We start from the raw sequence: 20356 nt of genomic DNA on the forward strand, positions 1-20356 counted from the left end.
CCCCTCCCCCTTTTCTGATGAAGGGTCTAGGCCCGAAACGTCAGCCTCTCTGCTCCTATGATGCTGCTTGGCCTGCTGTGTTCATCCAGCCCTGCACCTTGTTGTCTCGGATTCTCCAGCATCTGCAGTTCCTACTATCTCCAACACTGCCAATGCCCTGTTTAAGTGAAGCATCATGTCCTAACTTCTGTGTTCAGTCTCTCTGATAATAAAGGATTGCATTCATCAGCTGCTTTAATGACTTGTTGTACGTGCATACTACCTTTATGTGGTTTGTGGACGAGAAAACCATTGTTGTCATCATCCTGGAGGTTACCGTTGACCAGAATCTGAACTAGATTAGCTATGTAAATATTGTGGCTACAAATGCAGGTCTTGCAGCATGTAGCTTACCTGATTCCACAATGCGCATATCAGATGTGTAGTGGAATACTCTCTCTTTGCCTGAGTGGGTAATAACATCTCAAGTTTCACGTCATCCAGGACAAAGCAGTCCTCTAGGTTGGCAGCACCCAAAAACGTCCACCACTGATGCTCAGTAGTAGCAGTGTGTACCTTTTTAGAAGATGCAGTGCAGAAATTCAGCAAAACACTTTAGACGACACCTTCTAAACCCAAGACAATTTCCATCTAGAAGGACAAGGAGAGCAGATACGTAGGGATACCACCATCTGTTCCCTTCCAAGCCACTTACCATTCTGACTTGTAAATATATTGCTGTTCCTTCAATCTAAGGGTCAAAATCCTGGAACTCCCTCTGTAAGAATGCTCTGGGTCACCTACACAACATGGACTGCAGTGGTTCAAGAAGGAAGCTTACCACGATCTCCTTGAGGGGAACTAAAAGTGGGCCATTAATGCTTGCCCAACCCATGATGCACATATTCCATAAATAAATATCGTAATGTATGAGCTACCTTTTGAACTGCTGCAGTCCTTAGATGTAGGTATACTCATGATGCTGTCAGGAAGTAAGTTGCAGGATTTTGATCCATTTCCAAGTCTCCATGGTGTTTGGCTTGGATGAGATCATGGTACTGTTCCTGTGGATCTCTGACTTTGTACGTCTAAGACATTGAGGATGTTGTTTTTTAAGATGCTGTCAAGGGATCCTTGGTGACATATTGCAGTGCATTTTGTAGCTGATGCACACTGCTACCTCTGTGTTGGTGGTGAAGATAGTGTAGTGGTACAATTCAAGTGGGATGCAATTTGAATATTTGGAGCCTTGGATTGTGAAAACAGATGAGGCTAAAAGGATAGGTGTCATATCTCCTGCACTTGCATGGAAAGGTGCCATTGGAAAGGACTGGGGTGATGGGCGTAACTGAGGTGTAGGCCAGGGTGTCACACCTTGCTCGAGGCCATAAGAACGATGAATAGGCAATTCAGCCCTTCAAACCTCCTCTATTATTTGATACAATTATGGCTGATCTCATCTCAGGCTCAACTCCACTTTCCTGGCCGCTTTCCATAGCCCTTCAGCCCATTACTAGTTAAAAATCTATCTTATCTCCTTCTCTTTAAATTTAGAATCATAGAGTCCCTACAGTGTGGAAACAGGCCATTTGGCCCAACAAGTCCACACCGCCCCTCCGAAGAGCATCCCACCCAGACCCATTTCCCTACCCCTGCATTTCCCATGTCTAACCCACCTAACCTAAACATCCCTGAACACTACTGGCAATTTAGCACGGCCAATCCACCTAGCCTGCACATCTTTGGACTATGGTAGGAAACCCACGCAGACACAAGGAGAATGTGCAAACTCCACACACAGTTGCTCAAAGCTGGAATTGAACCCGGGTCCCTGGCACTGTGAGGCAGCAGTGCTAACCACTGAGCCTCACTGTTCCAATGTTAACTGCTCTCTCAGGTAGTGAATTCCATAGATTCACAATCGTTTTGGAGAAGTCATTTCTCTTTGTCTCTGTCTCTGTTTTAAATATGGTACCCCTTCTGCTAAAACTTGACCTTTCATTCTAGATTGTCCCACATGAGAAAGCATCCTTTCGATATCTACTTTGCTAATCATGCTAATTTTGAGCATATTATCTTGCTCACCAAGGTCACCTGTCATTCTTCTAAACTCCAGAGAGTACAGGCCTAAACTGCTCAATCTGTCTTCGTAAGACGGCCCCCTCATGTTTGGAATCAATCTAGTGAGCCTGCACTGAATTGCCTGTAGTTCAGCTACATTCCTCCTCAAGTAAGGAGACCATATTTGTAAACAGTGCTCCAGGTGTGGTCTCACTAATGCCTTGTGCAGTTGCAGCAACACTTCCGTTCTTTTATGCTCCTTTACTTTACCAACGAATGCCAAGATTCCATTTTCCTTCCTTATTGCTTGCTGTATACTAGTTTTGTGCAATTCCAAATGTCCTGTTATTACTTCCACAGTAATGGATTCTAGCAATTTCCCAATGACGCACACAAAACTAACTTGCTATAGTTAGTTACTTTCTGTCTTGGTCTCTTTTGAATATTAGCATTTTTCTAAACTGCTGGAACCATTCCTGCATCCAAGGAATTTTGGAATATCATAACCAGTGGATCCATGATCTCTGCTGCCACTCCTTTTAATGTAGAGTGTAGGTCATCAGGCCTTCCTTCATTCCCAATAGTTTGCTCAATACTTTTTTTCATAGTGGTGATGATTGTGGGAATGCTGAGACAGGAGAGAATTCATTTATTTTGCTGGATTGGTGGAAATGGTAATTGTGATCCTATGAATATTGAGTCTGATGGAGTATGAAGGAGAAGAAAAGGAAAAACCTTAATTGTAGTTGTGGGAGAGAGGGTTAAAGCAAAATGCAGGAAATGAAATGGTCAAGGTCACTTTGGCCTACACCGCAAGGGCGCTGTCAATATCAGTGAGTGGGAATCCTTCGTTTAGGGCAAGGCAAGATGTTTTGGGAGTGCTAGTATTTTATCAGTGAAGGTGGATATGAGGGTCCAGCGCAAGATTTATTTTATAGTCACTGTCCTTTTAAAAAAAAAAATGTCTGTGCATTTCAACAGTCACTTTGCTGTTGTGCTGTTTGAATATACTCTCTTAAACAGATGCAAGATTCTATTTACAGCATCTGAACTTGATAGTGTCAGCTGTCCTTTCAGTGAGGAATGCAAAAGTCTCGTGAAAATTTTTCAACCAAACCTCATGACCCAGAGTCCACATCACGATGGAGAAATTATAACTGGAGGAAACTAATCCATAAACTGATAAGTGACCTCCTCACTGAAGTGGGGTCCTTACTAATTTCTAATTTTGCACAAAGGATAATATCGCTGTGCCCTAACTTAATTCATACCAATTGATACATATTAACACAAAATCTTCTATATCCACAAGTAAGAGCTGCAACTCTTGTTACAAAATTACCCAATTTACCAACCTGTTAAAAGATTTTTAAAAATTGGCAATTCCAATGAAACTGTTTCATCATCTATTAATTATTATTTTCACTTGCACTCCACTTGTTTCATTTATACTGTAGTCGATGAGTTACTTTTGGACCAGTTTTCTTTTTAGTGGCAGGGATCATTCACGCTCCTCATTTTTAGTCCCCTTTTAAACTTATTAGCATGCCTTTATTGAACAGAAGTTTATACTTTTTGCATGCTAAATCACTGTCTCATTTTCTTTGTGCTATTCAGTGAAGTAGTAAAAATCTTTTCTATATCTTAAAATACAGTTTATTCACCTTGTATTTTAATCGATGCCACATCTTACCTTTTGATTTTGTACTTAAGTTTTTCATCTATTAATGTGATTGAGCTCAGTTGGAATTTCCACTTTGCTGCCTTGAAGTTCAATTTCCTCTCATTTGGAACACTGGTATTTTATTTTAACTACCCATAAAGCATAAATCTGTCCAAGAATGGTGTGCAGCACCAATATTTGGAAGGGCTTCCAAGTTCTGAACAGGTTACTCAAAAGAGAACTTCCATTTTCCTTCTGTTAAATGTTTGGAAGACCGCAACTGTCATATTTGCCCATCACTTAATTTTTCTACCTTTGTGATTGCTGCAATGGGCTAAGCCTGACAATTCATACAGCATCTGTCTTTCTACTCTGCAATTGAGCTATTTCTCCATATCTTCTCCATCCCATAAATTCAGTACTTCACCTGATCCTACTTCAGCCCTTCTATTATCGAAACCCTAGTCAATGATCCAGTTGTCTCCCAAACCTGTGTTCTAGTCTAAAATCTCCCATGTTCCAACCTCTTAAATTCAAGTTCATTGAAACTCTGCTGTTCTTATCTTTCAATTCTGCCCTCTCTTCTGATTTCTAAAATCTTTATAAACAGTGTATGAATGTTTATTCCTTCCCCAATTTTCTTCAGATTTGTGAAATTCAAATTTTGTCAGTTCTGTATTATTTTCTTGACCTACCTGTCTACCTTCTGTGCTATGTCTCTTGCTTTTTTTTGTCTCCATCTTGATTTCTTGAAGTACAATTTCACTGTTCTCCACATTGTCAAAACATACTAGGCATCTGTTAAACATAGAAAAATAGTTGTCTGCAGAGCTTGTGGACTTCTCAGCTACATAATTGATTCAGTCTCTGGATTATAATGATATGGAGCAAGAGAACAGAAGATTGAGAATATTTAAATATTCTTATATTTAATGATCTAGATTGCTGTATTTGTTCCAGAACTGCAATCAGGAAAGAAAATACTTCAAGCTTTATAATTTTAAAAATGTTCACATTATTTGGGGAAGTCTGTAGATGGTTGGTAAAACAACTTATTGCCATTGTCTGAAAGATAAATAGTTTAGAACTTAGTATGTATACTCTGCTGTCAATTATTGACCATTGAATCTTCTGCATCATCTATATTGAGAAGTGATGTGACCATTGAGCCTTCTTGCTTAGTCAGTGAATAAGACCAGACAAAGACACGTTCTGCTTTATACAAATTCGTTATAGTGAGGAAGTGTTTGTTTATTTGTGGATTAGTGCTCAAGGTGGAATTCATTGCAATGCAGGGTAAACCATCATTTCTGCAACTCCAAGTTTCTTTGCTGTCATACCATGTACCTGCTTGACAAAATGTAATATTTTTAGGCTTTAAACAAGATTGTACAATATGTTTCATGAATTTCACTCTTGATGCCTCCTCTTTGTCTTGCTTTTAATTTTTGTCATTTTATGCTTGGGATGTTTCCTGCATTAAAAGCGTTACATAAATACAAGTTGATAATTTTATATCTTGTTCTGCACAGCATTTGTTCTTCAAAGGAGATATAAAGCTTAATATATTTAGTGAGTAGATTAAAGCCATAATTTGTTTTTTGTTTCTCTCCATTCTACAGTTTGCTTTGAGATTAGTAGCATTCCGTCAGATTCACAAAGTTCTTGGAATGGATCCATTACCTCAGATTAATCCACGTTTCAATGTACGTAACCGAAAGAGGAGGAGGGACAACAGTGATGGCACTGATGGATTGGAAGCAGAGGGAAAGAAGGATAAAAAAGATTTTGACAGTGGGGAATTTTAAATCGTTATACATAGTACTCCAGATTGTTAATACATTGTTGACTTTCTGTGAACTTGGCAGAAAGCAATGTCTGATTTTCTAAGTTTCGATTTATTTTAAAAATAGTTATGGTAAATGTAAATAAAGTACTCATCTGCTTTACACTTTAATGGCATGTTGTTTAAGCATATTTAAACCGATTGTTAATGGTCCTATTTGTGACATTTATCGAGAACTACTTAACCTTTACATCATTTGTCTAATCGTTAGCACAAAACCAATTTTATACACTTAGCAGTTCTAATGTAAACAGATACCCATATTATTTTCAACTTGCATCTGGTTTAAAACATTAAAAATGGGATGGAGGGCCGTGTAGAGTTTGCAATATACCATAGATAGCAGTGCTTCTCAGCACTTGCAACTTCAGTTCAACTAAACGTGTGCTTTTGCAGAACCTGTGACTTCTCTGTCAAGTATAAAGATGGATGTGAATAAGAACCAGTTTCTTTGGTTTGTTCGTTCTTGTCAGCTGTGCATCAGCATAAAAAAAGCAGTTCTGTGTGTGGGCTTGCCAGCGATTTTAATGCAGTGCTTTTACAGTCATTCCTAGTAAATCTGCTTGCATGACTGAGCTGTAGCCTTGGAGGTTTGTGTTGTAGCAATGCTTTTATAAGACTAACAGTTTCCATGTTTTTTTTTGTTTTCAGTGGTAAGGATGGTGTGTAGTTGTTTTATATGGTTTAAGAAAGTAGTAACTATATGCTCGTATGCAGTTGATGTGATGAACAGTTCTGTTGTAATTGAAGTTGAACTGTCCCCCTGATGTATACTTTGTCACTTCTTACCGCATCAATAAAACTTAGAGGACATTATATTTTCATGTTTTGTGTTGCTTAAGTTTTGATCTTTGCACTTCCTGCATTTTGGACTGTCCAGAAGCACCATCAGCATATTGAATGTGTAAAATTTAAGTATCTTTTGTAATTAAGTATTCAAAGTAAAAATTCCAGATGATGTGCAGCAAAATAAAGATATATTTTTGTCTTAAAGGGAGGTAATTAACTAATTGGCAGTGTATGGTGTCATACAATACCTCTGTTAAATTTCTAAAGCCTTTTTTTGTCATCAGTTGCTATTCTTAGAAGAAAAACAGTTTTGAAATAACTTCTTTATGTATTACAGGAAATCTACCAGCAATGATTGTTTACTTTGTGAAATTTAAATTGATTGTAAGAAATAGGCATAGATACATCACCGCTGACAACAGGATTGACAAAACGTGTGCTGAATACTCTTGTGATATGACATTTGGCCATTGTCGTTCCTCCTTAAAACAATGGTTTTCTCAAGTCACCCAGAATTCTAAATAGAGATTCAGTAATTAAATCTGAATTAAAAGGTTAACCATGAATCTGTAGAAACTAATCTGGTTCATTAATCACTTGTAGGGAAGGTTACCTGATACACCATACTTGTGACTATAGCAACATGGTTGACTCCAAAATATCCTCTGAAATGGCTTGTCGAGCCACTCAGTTGTATTTAACTGCAACAAAGTCAAAAACAAATGGAAGTAGGCATACCACCAGGCATAAACCTAGGTGCGCACAGCCTAGTCACCTCTCCAAAGTCTTTATTACTGACATGTGGAGGCTTGTTGCAAAATTTGGAGAGCGTAACATCCATATGTCATGATTCAGTGAGTATGATTATGTCCCAAAAATGACCATCGCCATACCTGGGTATGTTTTGACACACACCAGCAGTACAGACTCCTCAGGAGTGATGTTGTAATATTGAATCTTGACCCCATGAGGTCTCATGGCATCGGGTCAAACGTGGACCGGGAAACGTCCTACTGATTACTCCTGAATGCCCTCAGTTGATGAATCAACACTGCTTCACCTCGAACACCAATTGGATGAAACTCTGAGGATGGTAAGGGTACAAAGTGTTCTCTGGTGGAGACTTCAGTGTCCATGACCAAGAGTGGTTTAGTGGAACCATAACTGGGCAAGTTGGCCAAGTTTTAAAAAAATAAAGCTGATGGACTGAGTCTGTGTCTGGTGGTGGAGAAAGCCTACTTGAACTCATCTTTATCAGTCTACCTGTCACAGATGTATCTGTTTCTTATTTTAGAATCTCTACAGTGTGGAAACAGGCCTTTCAGCCCAACAAGTCCACACTGACCCTCAGAGCATCCCACCCAGACCCATTCCCCTAATCTACACATCCCTGAGCACTATGGGTAATTTAGCATGGCCAATCTATCTCGCCTGCACATCTTTGGACTGTGGGAGGAAACCAGAGGAAGCCCATGCAGACATGGGGAGAACATGTAAACTCCACACAGACAGTAACCTGAGGGTGGCATTGAACCCGGGTTCCTGACGCTGTGAGGCAGCAGTGCTAGCCACTGTGCTGCCCAATTTATGAGACTGTTAAAAGAACTGATGGACACAGAGACCTGACTTCATGTTTAGGATACCCTCTGTTGTGTGGTACCTATGTTCTGCTAAATGGGACAGATTTCAAACAGATCTAACAACTCAAAAGTGGGGCATCCATAAGGCATTTATGGGCCTTCAGCAAGAGCTAGGTATGATTTAATCTTGTGATCTGAAACCCCATGACCCCCATTGTACCATGATCATCAAGCTAAGGATCAAATCTGGTTGAATGAAGAGTGCAGGACCAGCAGCATAGAAATACCTAATAATGAGGTATTCACCTACTGAAGCTCAGACCCAGACCTACTTGCATGCTATTAAAAAAATGGAAGTAGTGTGATCCCACAACTAATTGATCATATTTTGGCTGTGAAGTCTTGCTATGTTCAGTTACAAGTCGTGATGGATGGTTAACCAATGGAAGAAGGTGGCATCACAAATATTCCCTTCCTGAATGATGGAGAGTCCAGCACATCAGTGCAAAAAACTGTTTGGAAGCTTTTGGAGATATCCCCTGGGAGTGCCAAATGGATGTTGTGTCTTGGGCACCTGAGGTCGCCAGCATCACTCATGCCAGTCCCCAGTTAACTTGATTCATTCCAGTCTTGTGCTCGAGAACTGGCTGCGCCCTTAGACATTCCAACACAGCTACAACACTGGCATTTAGATAGCAATCTGAATTTTATTTGGGGTGGGGGCAGGGTATTGCTGGCTGAGCTAGCATTTATTTCCCATACTTAGTTCATTACTCTGGAGAAGGTAGCTGCTTTGAGCTGTAGTCCTTCAGGTGTAGGGACACCCACAATACTGTAAGGGAGTTCTAGGATTTTGACTTGCAAGAGTGAGGGAATGATGATCCAATCCAAACACCGTCCTGACTTGGAATTGTTGGGAAACTTGCAGCTGGTGATGTTCCCATGCTGCTTCTGCCCTTGTCCTCCTAGTTGGTAAAGTTTGAGGGTTTGGAAATTGTTGCTAGATGACCCTTACTGCAGTGCAGCCTGTAGATGATATACGCTGTGTTAGTGGTAAAGAGTGTGAATGTTGAAGATGATGGAATGAGTTCTGTTGAAGTGGCCTGCTTTGTCCTGGATGGTGTTAAGCTGCTTGAGTGTTGGAGCTTTTAGTGGTATGGGCTGTCAAACACGACCTAGCTAATTCCCACACCACTAGTCCTGTCTTTGTCATAAGCAATGTTATGGAAAGTATAATTGACAGAGGCTTCTATTTCAAAATTAATGATTGTCCTTTTAGATGAGGGTGGTTTGACTTTGAAATACTGCTTCAGAAGGCAGTGGAAGCATTAATATTTTTCAGGTTGAGGTGGATAGATTCTCAAGGCAGGGTGTGAAGGGTTGTTGGGGATAAATGAGAATATGGAATTCTAAGCAGATCAACCTCAATCTTATTGAATAGCTGAGCAGGCATGAGGGGTTGAATGCCTCTATTTTATATGTTCCACAGAGCTAATTTACTGGGAGCACAGTAATCAGCTCACTAATGCTTATTTCAGGTCTGTGCAATATCTGGTCATTGCATCTTGGACCAAACATAGACAAGAGAGCTGAATTCCAGAGGTGAGGTAACAGTGACTGCTCTTGACATCAAGGCAGCATTCAACTGAGTATGGGATCACAGAACCCGAGCAAAATCATGAAAACCCTCTGCTGATTGAAGTCATACTTAGCAGGAAAAGAATGGTTATGGTTAATCACCTCAGTTTAGAACATTGGTGTAGAAATTACTGTGGATAGTATTTTTTTAAACTAACTGTACAAATGTTTTGTGACATACCTTTGGAGTAGATGGGACATAAACCCAGGCCTTCTGGCTCAGAGGGAGGAACACTATCACTTAACCAAAAGATCCCTCCAAGTTCCTGAGGACAGTGTCCTAGATCTAACCATGTTCAGCTGTTTCATCCATGACTTTCCATCTATCATAGGAGGTTGAAAGTGGAGATGTTTACCAATGTTTGCTACTGGACATTACACATTCATGATTCCTCCAATTCTGAAGCAATCTGTGTTCCTTTGCAACAAATCCTAGAAATATTCAGGCTTAAGTTGATAAATGGCAAATAATTTGTTCCACAAGTGCCAGGCAATGTCTGTCTGATACAAATGGGAATCTAACTTTCTCCTTACACATTCAGTGACATTAAAAAGAAAATAGGAGAAGCATTTGGCCCTTTGAGACAGCTCTACCATTCAATATGATCATGGCTGATCATCCAACTAAGTATCCTGTTTGCATTTCTCCCCATACCCTTCAATCATTTTATTACTAAGAAGTATCCTAAATCCTTCTTGAAAACATTCCGTATTTTGACCTGAGATAGTAGGAACTGCAGATGCTGGAGAATCTGAGATAACAAGGTGTAGAGCTGGATGAACACAGCAGGCCAAGCGGCAGCAGAGGAGCAGGAAGGCTGATGTTTCGGACCTAGACCCTTCTTCAGAAAAGAAGACCTTTCTGAAGAATGGTCTGGGCCGGAAACGTCAGCTTCCTGCTCCTCTGCTGCCGCTTGGCCTGCTGTGTTCATCCAACTCTACACCTTGTTATCTAGTATTTTGACCTGAATTGCTTTCTGTGGCAGAGAATTCCACAGGATCATCACTGTCTGGGTGAAGGAATTTCTCCTCATCTCAGTCCTAGATGGCCTACCCCATATCTTTGAAATATGACTCCTGATTCTGCACTCCTTGGTCATCGGGATCAGCCTTCCTGTGTTTACTCTGCCTAGTCCTGTCAAAGTTTCATAGGTTTCTATGAAATTTACCCCCTCCCACCACTGCCATCACCTCATTTTTCTAAACTCCAGTGAACAAAGTCAATATGTTACCATGCTGAAATCCCCCACTATCAACATGTTCAAGGTTGTTATTGTCCAGGAACCAAACAGAACCAGCCATATAAATACTGTGGCTAGAAGAGCAGGTCAGGACCTTGTATTCTGTAGTAATGCAGTTGACTTCTGAAAGCATATCCACCATCTAGAAGTCAAGGGAGTGATGGATGGATGTAGTTTCGACACACCAACATCAATATTTTCACTAGGCAGTGTATCTACTTGGGTCCATGCACATCGATTGGCATGCAGATGTATTGTCTTAAGTTCCCGTGGTGTCCAAACAGCAGCAGGAAAAATTAGAGGAAATGAAACTTGACATTACTCATGACAAAGTATTATCCTTGATTGGCATGACACAGCTGTAATAACTAACTACGGTTCCTTTAACAACACCTTACAAACTTGTAACCTCTATAACTATGGAGAAGGATGGGGTAGCATGTGGATCAGAACACGATCACCTGAAAGTTCCTCTCCAAGCCACACACCATCCTGACTTGGAATTATATTACCATTCCTTCAGTGTTACCGGGTTTCATTTCTGGAACTCAATCCTGAATAACACTGTTGGTTTGTGATATAAGGTGTGTGATTATATATATTTCAGTATCATTTATTTTAAAGTTTAGATTTGAGCTAGTGACGTGGATTTTTGTCTATGTGTCTGAATAGTTAAATATGTAAGTATTTTTCTACCCATGGTAATTTTTTAAGAAATAACCGTCTGAGAAAGTAATTGGAGGTTCATAGGAATTTGTTTACGTTGGGACAGTTTTTACAAGTGAACAAAGTAAGCAGTTGTGCACAGGGCTTTCAGTTTAGAAGATCAGAGATCGATTTTTTTTCTGGAAAAGGAAAACTTAGAAAGAAAGCTGTTGGACTTCAGTTTTGAAGTTTTTGCAGAAGTCTTAGCTGAAGTTGGAATATACAACATTTGCTCTGTACAAAAGGAGATGGTTGTTAAGAAACAGCTAACCTTACTGTAAGGAGTTGAGTCTTAAAGTTTCAGAAAAGAAATGTTTGGTTAAAATTAAAAAGGTGGTAGAATTTTGGAATTCTCTTCCACAAACAGCAGTTGCTGCTAGATCGGTTGTTAGTTTTAAATCTGAAGTTGATAAGTTTTCTTAAGCAAACATATTAATGGATACAGACCAAAGGCTGCTATATAGAGTTAGGCCACAGAACAGCCATGAACTCATTGAATGGCAGAAGACACTTAAGGGGCTGAATGGCCTACTCTCCTGTTCCTATTTTCCTAAAACCTTGGAGGGGTAATATGAAGCTGCTAGTGTCTAAGCTAGCAGTCAGGAGCTTTGTATTCTGTAGTAACACAGCTGACTTCTGAAAGCATATCCACCATCCATGTCCCCTCCCCCTCCCCATTTCTGAAGAAGTGTCCCGATCCGAAACATCAGCTTTCCTGCTCCTCTGATGCTGCCTGGCCTGCTGTGTTCATCCAGCTCCACACCGTGTTATCTCTGACTCCAGCATCAGCAGTTCTTACTATCTCAGCGTCTAAGCTCAGTTGTATAAAGATTCAAGGAAGAAGCAATCAGATTGTCAAGACAAGGAAATGAAGCCACAGCTAATTCAAATTTCATGGGTGTAATTCCACTTGATGGAGAAGGGAATTTTCCTTCTGGTGTTTGAGTACTGTAATAGCTGCTGTTGAGATTAATGGGGTTGTAGTTTACCATGTACACTATGTGTTTTGAAATCTTTAAATTTTGCGTCTCATGAAATATTCTATTTCATCTTCATTTCTTTTACACTGGGGAGAGGTGATGACCGAGTGGTATTATCGCTGGATTGTTAATCCAGAAACCTAGATAATTTTCTGTTTGCCTTCGAATCCTGCCGCGGCAGATGGTGGAATTTGAACTCAATAAATATCTGGAATTAAGAATCTAATGATGACCATGAATCCATTGTCGATTGTTGGAAAAACCCATCTGGTTCATTAATGTCCTTTAGGGAAGGAAACTGCCCTCCTTACCTGGTCTGGTTTACACGTGACTCCAGACCCACAGCAATGTGGTTGATTCTGAACTGCTCTCTGGGCAATTAGGGATGGGCAGTACATGCTGCCTAGCCAGCAACACCCTCATCCCATGAATGAATAAAGGGAAAAAAAACTCATTTCTTTTTTAAATTCATTCACAGGATGCAGGTGTTACTGGCCTGGCCAGCATCTGTTACCCATCCCTAATTGCCCAAAAGGCAGTTAAGAGTCAACCACATTGCTGTGGATCTGGCATCAGACCAATTAAGGACTGCAGTTTCCTTTCCTAAAGGGCACTAGTGAAGCAGATAAGTTTTTGCCACAATTGACGATGATTTCACGGCCATCGTTAAAATCTTAATTCCAGATTTTTATTAAATTCAAACTCCACCATCTGCCATAGTGAGATACAAACCTGGGTCCCCAGACAGAAGCTGCATCTCTGGATTAATAGTCTAATGATAATACCACTCGGCCATTACTTTCCCAGAGAGGTTTAAATGAAATCTGCAGCATTATATCTTCACATTCTAGTGAAAGAAAACATCATAAAACCAAAAAGAAAACACACAATATAATCCATCAAGCCAGATTTCAGTCTGCGACCTCATTGTTCAATAATAATAATATCAGTTGGGATCATAATTGTGTATAAATGCTATCGGGATACCATAGTTGTCGAAGACAACAGCTCACTATCATCTTCTCAAGGGTAATGCCAGATGAGCAACAAATACCTAGCCAGCAATGTCCACGTACTATGAAAGAATTTTTAAAAAACTTTCCAAATGTCTTAAGAGATATATATCTACATAAATGGGGATCCATGTATCCTCCCTGCACATATCCTCTCTTTTCCCTGGATGATTACTTGCTTTAAAAGCTGTTAATCTCTAATATTGAATCAGAGATAGTATGAAGGATCTAGGCCCGAAACGTCAGCCTTTCTGCTCCTATGATGCTGCTTGGCCTGTTGTGTTCATCCAGCCCTGCACCTTGTAATCTCTAATATTTTCCAGTTTTGATGGAAGATCATTGACCTCAGTCATACAGCCATTAATGGTACATTCAGTCCATACTGGCTTCCCATTGCCCTGCAAGTTTGATTCTTTCAAGTATCCATCCCGCTGTCTTTTAAAAGTCAGCATCAAAAAGTATGGAGCTGGAAAAGTACAACAGGTCAAACAGCATCCGAGGAGCAGGAAATTCAACGTTTCGGCTCGGAACCCTTCTTCAGGACTGGGGAGGGGGAGGGAAGCCCAGAAATAAATGGGGAGGGGGTAGCGGTGGGACTGGGCGAAGGGTAGGTGAGAATGAGATAGGTGGATGCAGGTAGGGGGTTGTTGTGGTTGGTCAGTGGGAAGGGTGGAGTGGATAGTTGAGTCAAAAATTGGATGTGGGGGCAAGGAGAGATTTTAAAGCTGGTCGTCAATATTCGGGCCGTTGGGCTGTAAGCTCCCAAGGCAAAACATGAGGTGCTGTTCCTCCAGTTTGCCTTTGGCCTCACGCTGACAGTGGAGGAGGCCAAGGGTGGACGTGTCACCTGGGAAGTGGGAGGGGTAGGGGGATGTAAAGTGGCTGGCAATTGGAAGGTCAGGCTGGTTGGTGCGTGCAGAGCAGAGATGCTCCGCAAACCGGTCCCTGAGTCTGTGTCTGGTCTCCCTGATAAACAGGACACCACATCGGGAGCAACGGACACAGTAGGTGAGGTTAGATGAAGTGCAGGTGAATCTCTGCCGTATTTGGAAGGATTGTTTGGGGCCTTGTCACGTCCCATACCAAAGGGGTGGCTATCGGCACCCGCGTGGGCCTGAGCTTTGCCCAGCTCACTGTAGGATTCGTGGAACAGTCCCTCTTTAACAATGACACCAGCACCATCCGTCACCCCTTTCTCTGCTAAATTGATGATGATATCGGTGCTGCCTTATCCTCCTGCGAGGAGCTCGAACAGTTCATCAACTTCACCAATGCCTTCCACTGCACCCTCAAATTCACCTGGACCATTTCTGAATCCTTCCTGGACCTCTCTGTCTCCATCTCCGGCAACCGACTCACCACTGACATCCATTTCAAGCCTACAATTTCCAACAATTACCTTGACTATACCTCTACTCACACACCCTCCTGTAAAAATGTTATCCCATATTCATAATTCCTCTGCCTCCGTCGCATCTGCTCCCAGGATGAGGCATTCTAATCTAGGACTTCCCAGATACCCTCTTACTTTAGGGATTGTAGTTTCCCCTCCACTGCTATTAAGGATGCCCTCAACCGCATCTCCCCCATTTCCCGCTGCTCTCAAATCCTCTCCCCCAACAACAATAAGGATAGAGACTCCTTAGTCCTCACACACCGCCCCACCAACCTCTGAATACAATGCATTATCCTCCAACATTTGTGCCGCCTACAATCGGACACCACCAACAAAAAGATATTTCCCTCCCCATCCCTGTCTGCTTTCCACAGGGACCGTTCACTCTGCGACTCCCTTGTCAGCTCCACACTCCCCACCAATCCCTCCACCACACCTGGTACCTTTCCCTGCAACCACGGGAGGTACAACAATTGGCCACACACCTCCCCTCTCACCTCTGTCGAAGGCCCCAAACAATCCTCCCATATCCAGCAGAGGTTCACCTGCACTTCATCTAACCTCACCTACTTTATCCGCTGCTCTCGATGTGGTCTCCTGTATATCAGGGAGACCAAACACAGACTCGGGGATCAGTTTGCAAAGCATCTCTGTTCTGCATGCACCAACCAGCCTGACCTTCCGGTTGCCATCCACTTTAACTCCCCCTCCCACTCCTCTGGAAACACGTCCATCCTGGGCCTCCTCCACTGTCAGAGTGAGGCCAAACGTAAACTAGAGGAACAACACCTCACCTTTCACCTTGGGAGCTTACAGCCAATATCCTGAATTATTGACCACCAGTTTTAAAATCTCTCCTCCCCCACTTGTCCATCTTCCCAGTCACCTATCCGTTCCACCCTTCCCAGTGACCAACCACAATCCACCCATCTCTATCTCACCTACTTTCCCCCACAGCCCCACACCCCTCCTTCTATTTATTTCTGGGCTTCCCTCCCCCACCTCAGTCCTGAAGAAGGGTTCCAAGCCTAAACGTTGACTTTCCTTCTCCTTGGATGCTGTTTGACCTGTTGTGCTTTTCCTGATCCACATTTTTTGACTCTAGCTTCCAGCATCTGCAGTCCTTTCTGTCTCCTCTTCCTCTTAGAATTGTTGTTTGTTTTTGTTTTCACCATCTTTGTGAACATTGGGTTCCAGTTCATTACTATTTGCATTTAAAAAATTCTGTCCGCATTTCCCTGCATAGTTTGGCCAAAATCTTAAAACTGTGCATGTTGTATCAACAGTATTATGGAGAAGGGAGTTCTAGGATTTTGACGTGGTAACAATGATATAATTTGAAGTCAGGTTGGCATCTGGCTTGGAAGGGAATTTTCAGGTGGTGGTGTTGTCTTCTACTCTTGTCCTTCTATGAGGTAGAAGTCACGGATTTTAAAGAAGCTATCTAAGCAACTTTGGTGAGTTATGCAATATATCTTGTACATGGTATATAGCCTCTGTGCATTGATGAATAGATATTGGAGGTCCCATCAAGTGTATTGCTGGATGATACAAAGCTTCTTGGGTGAAGTTGAAGCTGCACCATCCAGGCAAACGGACAGTATTCCATTATACACCTGACTCGTACCTTTAAGATAATGGCCAGACACTGGGTAGTTAGGAGCTGAATTACTCACAGAGAATTCAAGCTTCTGGTCTGATCTTGTAGCCCTGGTATTTATATAGTTAATCCAGTCAACATTAATGCCGGGATGTCGATAGTGGGAGAATTCAGCAATGGTGACTCAAAAGGGTGAAGGATTAGATTCTCTCTTCTTGGTGATGGTCATTGCCTGGCACTTTATGTGCAAATGTTAGTTGCTATTTACAAGCCCAAACCTGGACATTGTTCATGTCTTGCTGCATATGGGCATGGTTTGATTCAGTACCTGGGTCACAGCAAATACTGCAATCATTAGTGAGCCTCCTCATTTCTGATCTTACGATAAACGGAAGGTCACTAATGAAACTGCCTGAGCTCTGCAGAGATTGCAGACTCACTAGTGTTCATCTTTTAAAATCCTATAGATTCTGGGATGGTCTCTGCAAAATAAAAGGTGGCAAATGTAATCCCATGATTTCAGGAAGGAGAGAGAGAGAAAACTGGCAATTACAGATTTGGTAGCCTAACATAACTTACAGGAAAAATGTTAGAATCTTTTGTAAAGGATAGAATAACAAGACACTTAGAAAATAGGATTGGGCAGGTTTATGAAAGGAAAATCAGGTTTAACAAACCTTTTAGAGTTTTGGAGCATGTAATTAGCCATTTAGTTCAGGGGAAACTGATAGATGTGGCATATTTAGATTTTCAGAAGGCATTTGATAAGGTCCCGCACATTGGTCAATAAAATTAGAGAACATGGGTTTGGGGAATAGTCTTGCAGATACTGAGAACTGGTAAACAGGTGCAAAACAGAGAGTAAGAGTTAAACGGGTCACTTTCAGGTTACAGGCTGTGACTAATGATCGGTGATTAGGCTTCAGCTATTCAAAATCTATATTTTGATTTGGATATTGATATTAAATGTAATATTTCGAAGATACTGATAACACAAAACTAAACAGGAGTTGTGAGTTGTGAGGAGGATACAAAGATGCTTCAAGGTGATTTGGAGAGGTTAAATGAGTCAGCAAAAAATTGGCATATAGAATACATGACACATCCTGTTGGTGTGGGGTGGAGGCGTAGGGGTGGGGGTGGGGGGCAGGGCTTTGGATATGTGGATCATTGGGATGTCTTCCATGGAATGTGGGACCTGTACAAGAAGGACAGGTTGCACCTAAACTGGAGAGGCACCAATATCTTGGCGGGGAGGTTGTTTGTGCCACTCAGGAAGGTTTAAACTAGTGTGGCAGGGGGTGGGAACCAGAGCAGCAGGTCAGTAAGTATAGACACTGGGGAAGTGCTTGCATCTAAGGCAAATATAGCTAAGCGGAAGAGCAGTCAAGGAGAGGTTGCTGAGCAGAGCAGAACTTGAGGCTTAGACTGTATTTGCTTCAATGCAAGAACTATAACAGGTAAAATGGATTAATTTAAAGTCTGGATTAATACATAAAATTATGGTGTTGTTGCTATCACAGAGACGTGATTGAAAGAGGGACAGAATTGGTAGCTTAATGTTCCGGGAAATGTTTTAGATGAGACAGAGGAGGAAGCAAAAGATGTGAGGCATCTTGTCCTTACCCTTAATAACTTTTCCTTCAACTCTTCCCACTTCCTACAGACGAAGGGGGTGGCCATGGGTACCTGCATGGGCCCAAGCTATGCCTGCCTCTTTGTAGGTTACGTGGAACAGCTACACTGGCCCCATCCCCCACCTCTTCCTCCGTTACATCAATGACTGCATCGGCGCCGCCTCGTGCTCTCACGAGGAGCTCGAACAGTTCATTCACCTTACTAACACCTTCCACTCCAACCTTAAGTTCACCTGGACTATATCTGATACCTCTCTCTCCTTCCTGGACCTCTCTGTTTCCTTCTCTGGCAACCACCTGGAAACTGATATCTATTTCAAGCCTACCAACTCCCACAGCTACCTAGAATACATCTCCTCCCACCCACCCTCCTGCAAGAATGCCATCCCCTATTCCCAATTCCCTCGCCTCCGCCGCATCCACTCCCAAGATGAGGCATTCCACTCCCGGACATCCCAGATGTCCTCGTTTTTCAAGGACTGCAACTTTCCCTCCACAGTGGTCGAAACGCCCTTGACCGTATCTCTCACATTTCCCACAACTCATCCCTCACACCCCCTCCCCGCAATAACAACAAAGGCAGAATTTCCCTCGTCCTCACGTACCACCCCACCAACCTCTGGATTCATCCTCCACCACTTCCGCCATCTACAAACTGACCCCAATACCAAGGACATTTTTTCCTCTCCACCCGTATCTGTTTTCCGGATGGACCGCTCTCTCCGTGGCTCCCTTCTCCGCTCCACACTTCCCACCAGCCCCACCAACCCCAGCACTTTTTCCTGCAATCGCAGGAAGTGCTACACCTGCCCCGACACCTCCCCCCTCACCCCCATCCCAGGCCCCAAGAAAACCTTCCACATTAAACAGATGTTCACCTGCACATCTGCTAATGTGGTATATTGTATCCGCTGTTCCCGATGTGGCCACCTCTACATCAGGGAAACCAAGCAGAGGCTTGGAGACCATTTTGTGGAGCACCTACGCTCGGTTCGCAACAAACGACTGCACCTCCCAGTCGCGAACCACTTCAACTCCCCCTCCCACTCCTTGGACGACATGTCCATCCTAGGCCTCCTCCAGTCCCATCCAAAGGCTGCAGGAACAGCACCTCATATTCCGCTTGGGAACCCTGCAGCCCAATGGTCTCAATGTGGATTTCACAGGCTTCAAAATCTCCCCACCCCCGACCTCATCCCAAGACCAGCCCAGCTCACCCCCACCTCCTTGACCTGTCCGTCTTTTCTCCCACCTATCCGCTTCTCCCACCTCACTGACCAACCCCCACCCCCACTTCCTACCTACTAGCCTCATCCCCACCTCCTTGACCTGTCCGTCTTCCCTCCCACCTACCCACCCCTCCCTCCCAACTGACCAACCCCCATCCCAACTCCCTACCTACACTCACCTTTACTGGCTCCATCCCTGCCTCCTTGACATGTCCGACCTATCTCCACCTATCTGCACCTCTATCCACCTTCCATCATCGCCTCCCCCTCCCTCTATTTATTTCAGAGTCTCCTTCCCTTCCCCATTTCTGAAGAAGGGTCCAGACCTGAAACATCAGCTTTCCTGCTCCTCTGATGCTGCCTGGCCTACTGTGTTCATCCAGCTCCACGCTGTGTTATCTCTGATTCCAGCATTGGCAGTTCCTACTATCTCTAAAAGATATGAGGCAGTTGCCTTACTGGTTAGGGAATATATCAACTGTGTTCAGGGAGGACACCCCAGAGGGATCTTGCAACAAGGCATTATGGAAAGAGCTCATGAAAAGGAAGGGTGCAGTCACAGTGCTAGGTTTATACTACAGACCTCCCAGCTGTCAGTGGGAGATAGAGGAAGAGATATGTAGTCAGATTCTGGAAAGATGTGAAAATAACATGGTTGTTCTGATGGGTGATTTTAACTTCCCCCATATTGACTGGGACTCCCTTCATGCCAGTGGTTTGGATGGAACAATTTGAGAGGTGTGTCCAGGAGGGTTTTTTTGAAACAATATGTTGGTAGTCCAACAAGGGAGGGTCCATACTGGACCTAATATTGCAAAATGAGCCCAACCAGGTGATCAAAGTTTCAGTGGGGGAGCATTTTGGGAATAGTGATGATAATTCCGTAACTTTTTAAATACTTATGGATAAGGACAAGAGTGGACCTCCAATGAAGGTGTTAAATTAACAATAACTGAATTAGGCAAAAATTGGAGAATGTGGATTTGGAGTGGCTGTTTG

General features: G+C 42.6%; 1 protein-coding gene across 1 annotated transcript in view; it reads left to right on the plus strand.

Moving 5' to 3' along the window:
* Positions 1-5511, plus strand: part of LOC109934794 (zinc finger RNA-binding protein) — a 76871-nt gene extending 71360 nt beyond the window's left edge. Inside the window, exon 10 of the mRNA XM_048613134.1 lies at positions 5326-5511. Within this exon, the coding sequence (XP_048469091.1) occupies positions 5326-5511 (186 nt within the window). The remainder of the gene's footprint in view (positions 1-5325) is intronic.
* The last annotated feature ends 14845 nt before the right edge of the window (positions 5512-20356 follow it).

The sequence above is a fragment of the Rhincodon typus genome, chromosome 1, assembly GCF_021869965.1.
Source record: "Rhincodon typus isolate 14 chromosome 1, sRhiTyp1.1, whole genome shotgun sequence".
NCBI classification, from domain to species: Eukaryota; Metazoa; Chordata; class Chondrichthyes; order Orectolobiformes; family Rhincodontidae; genus Rhincodon; species Rhincodon typus.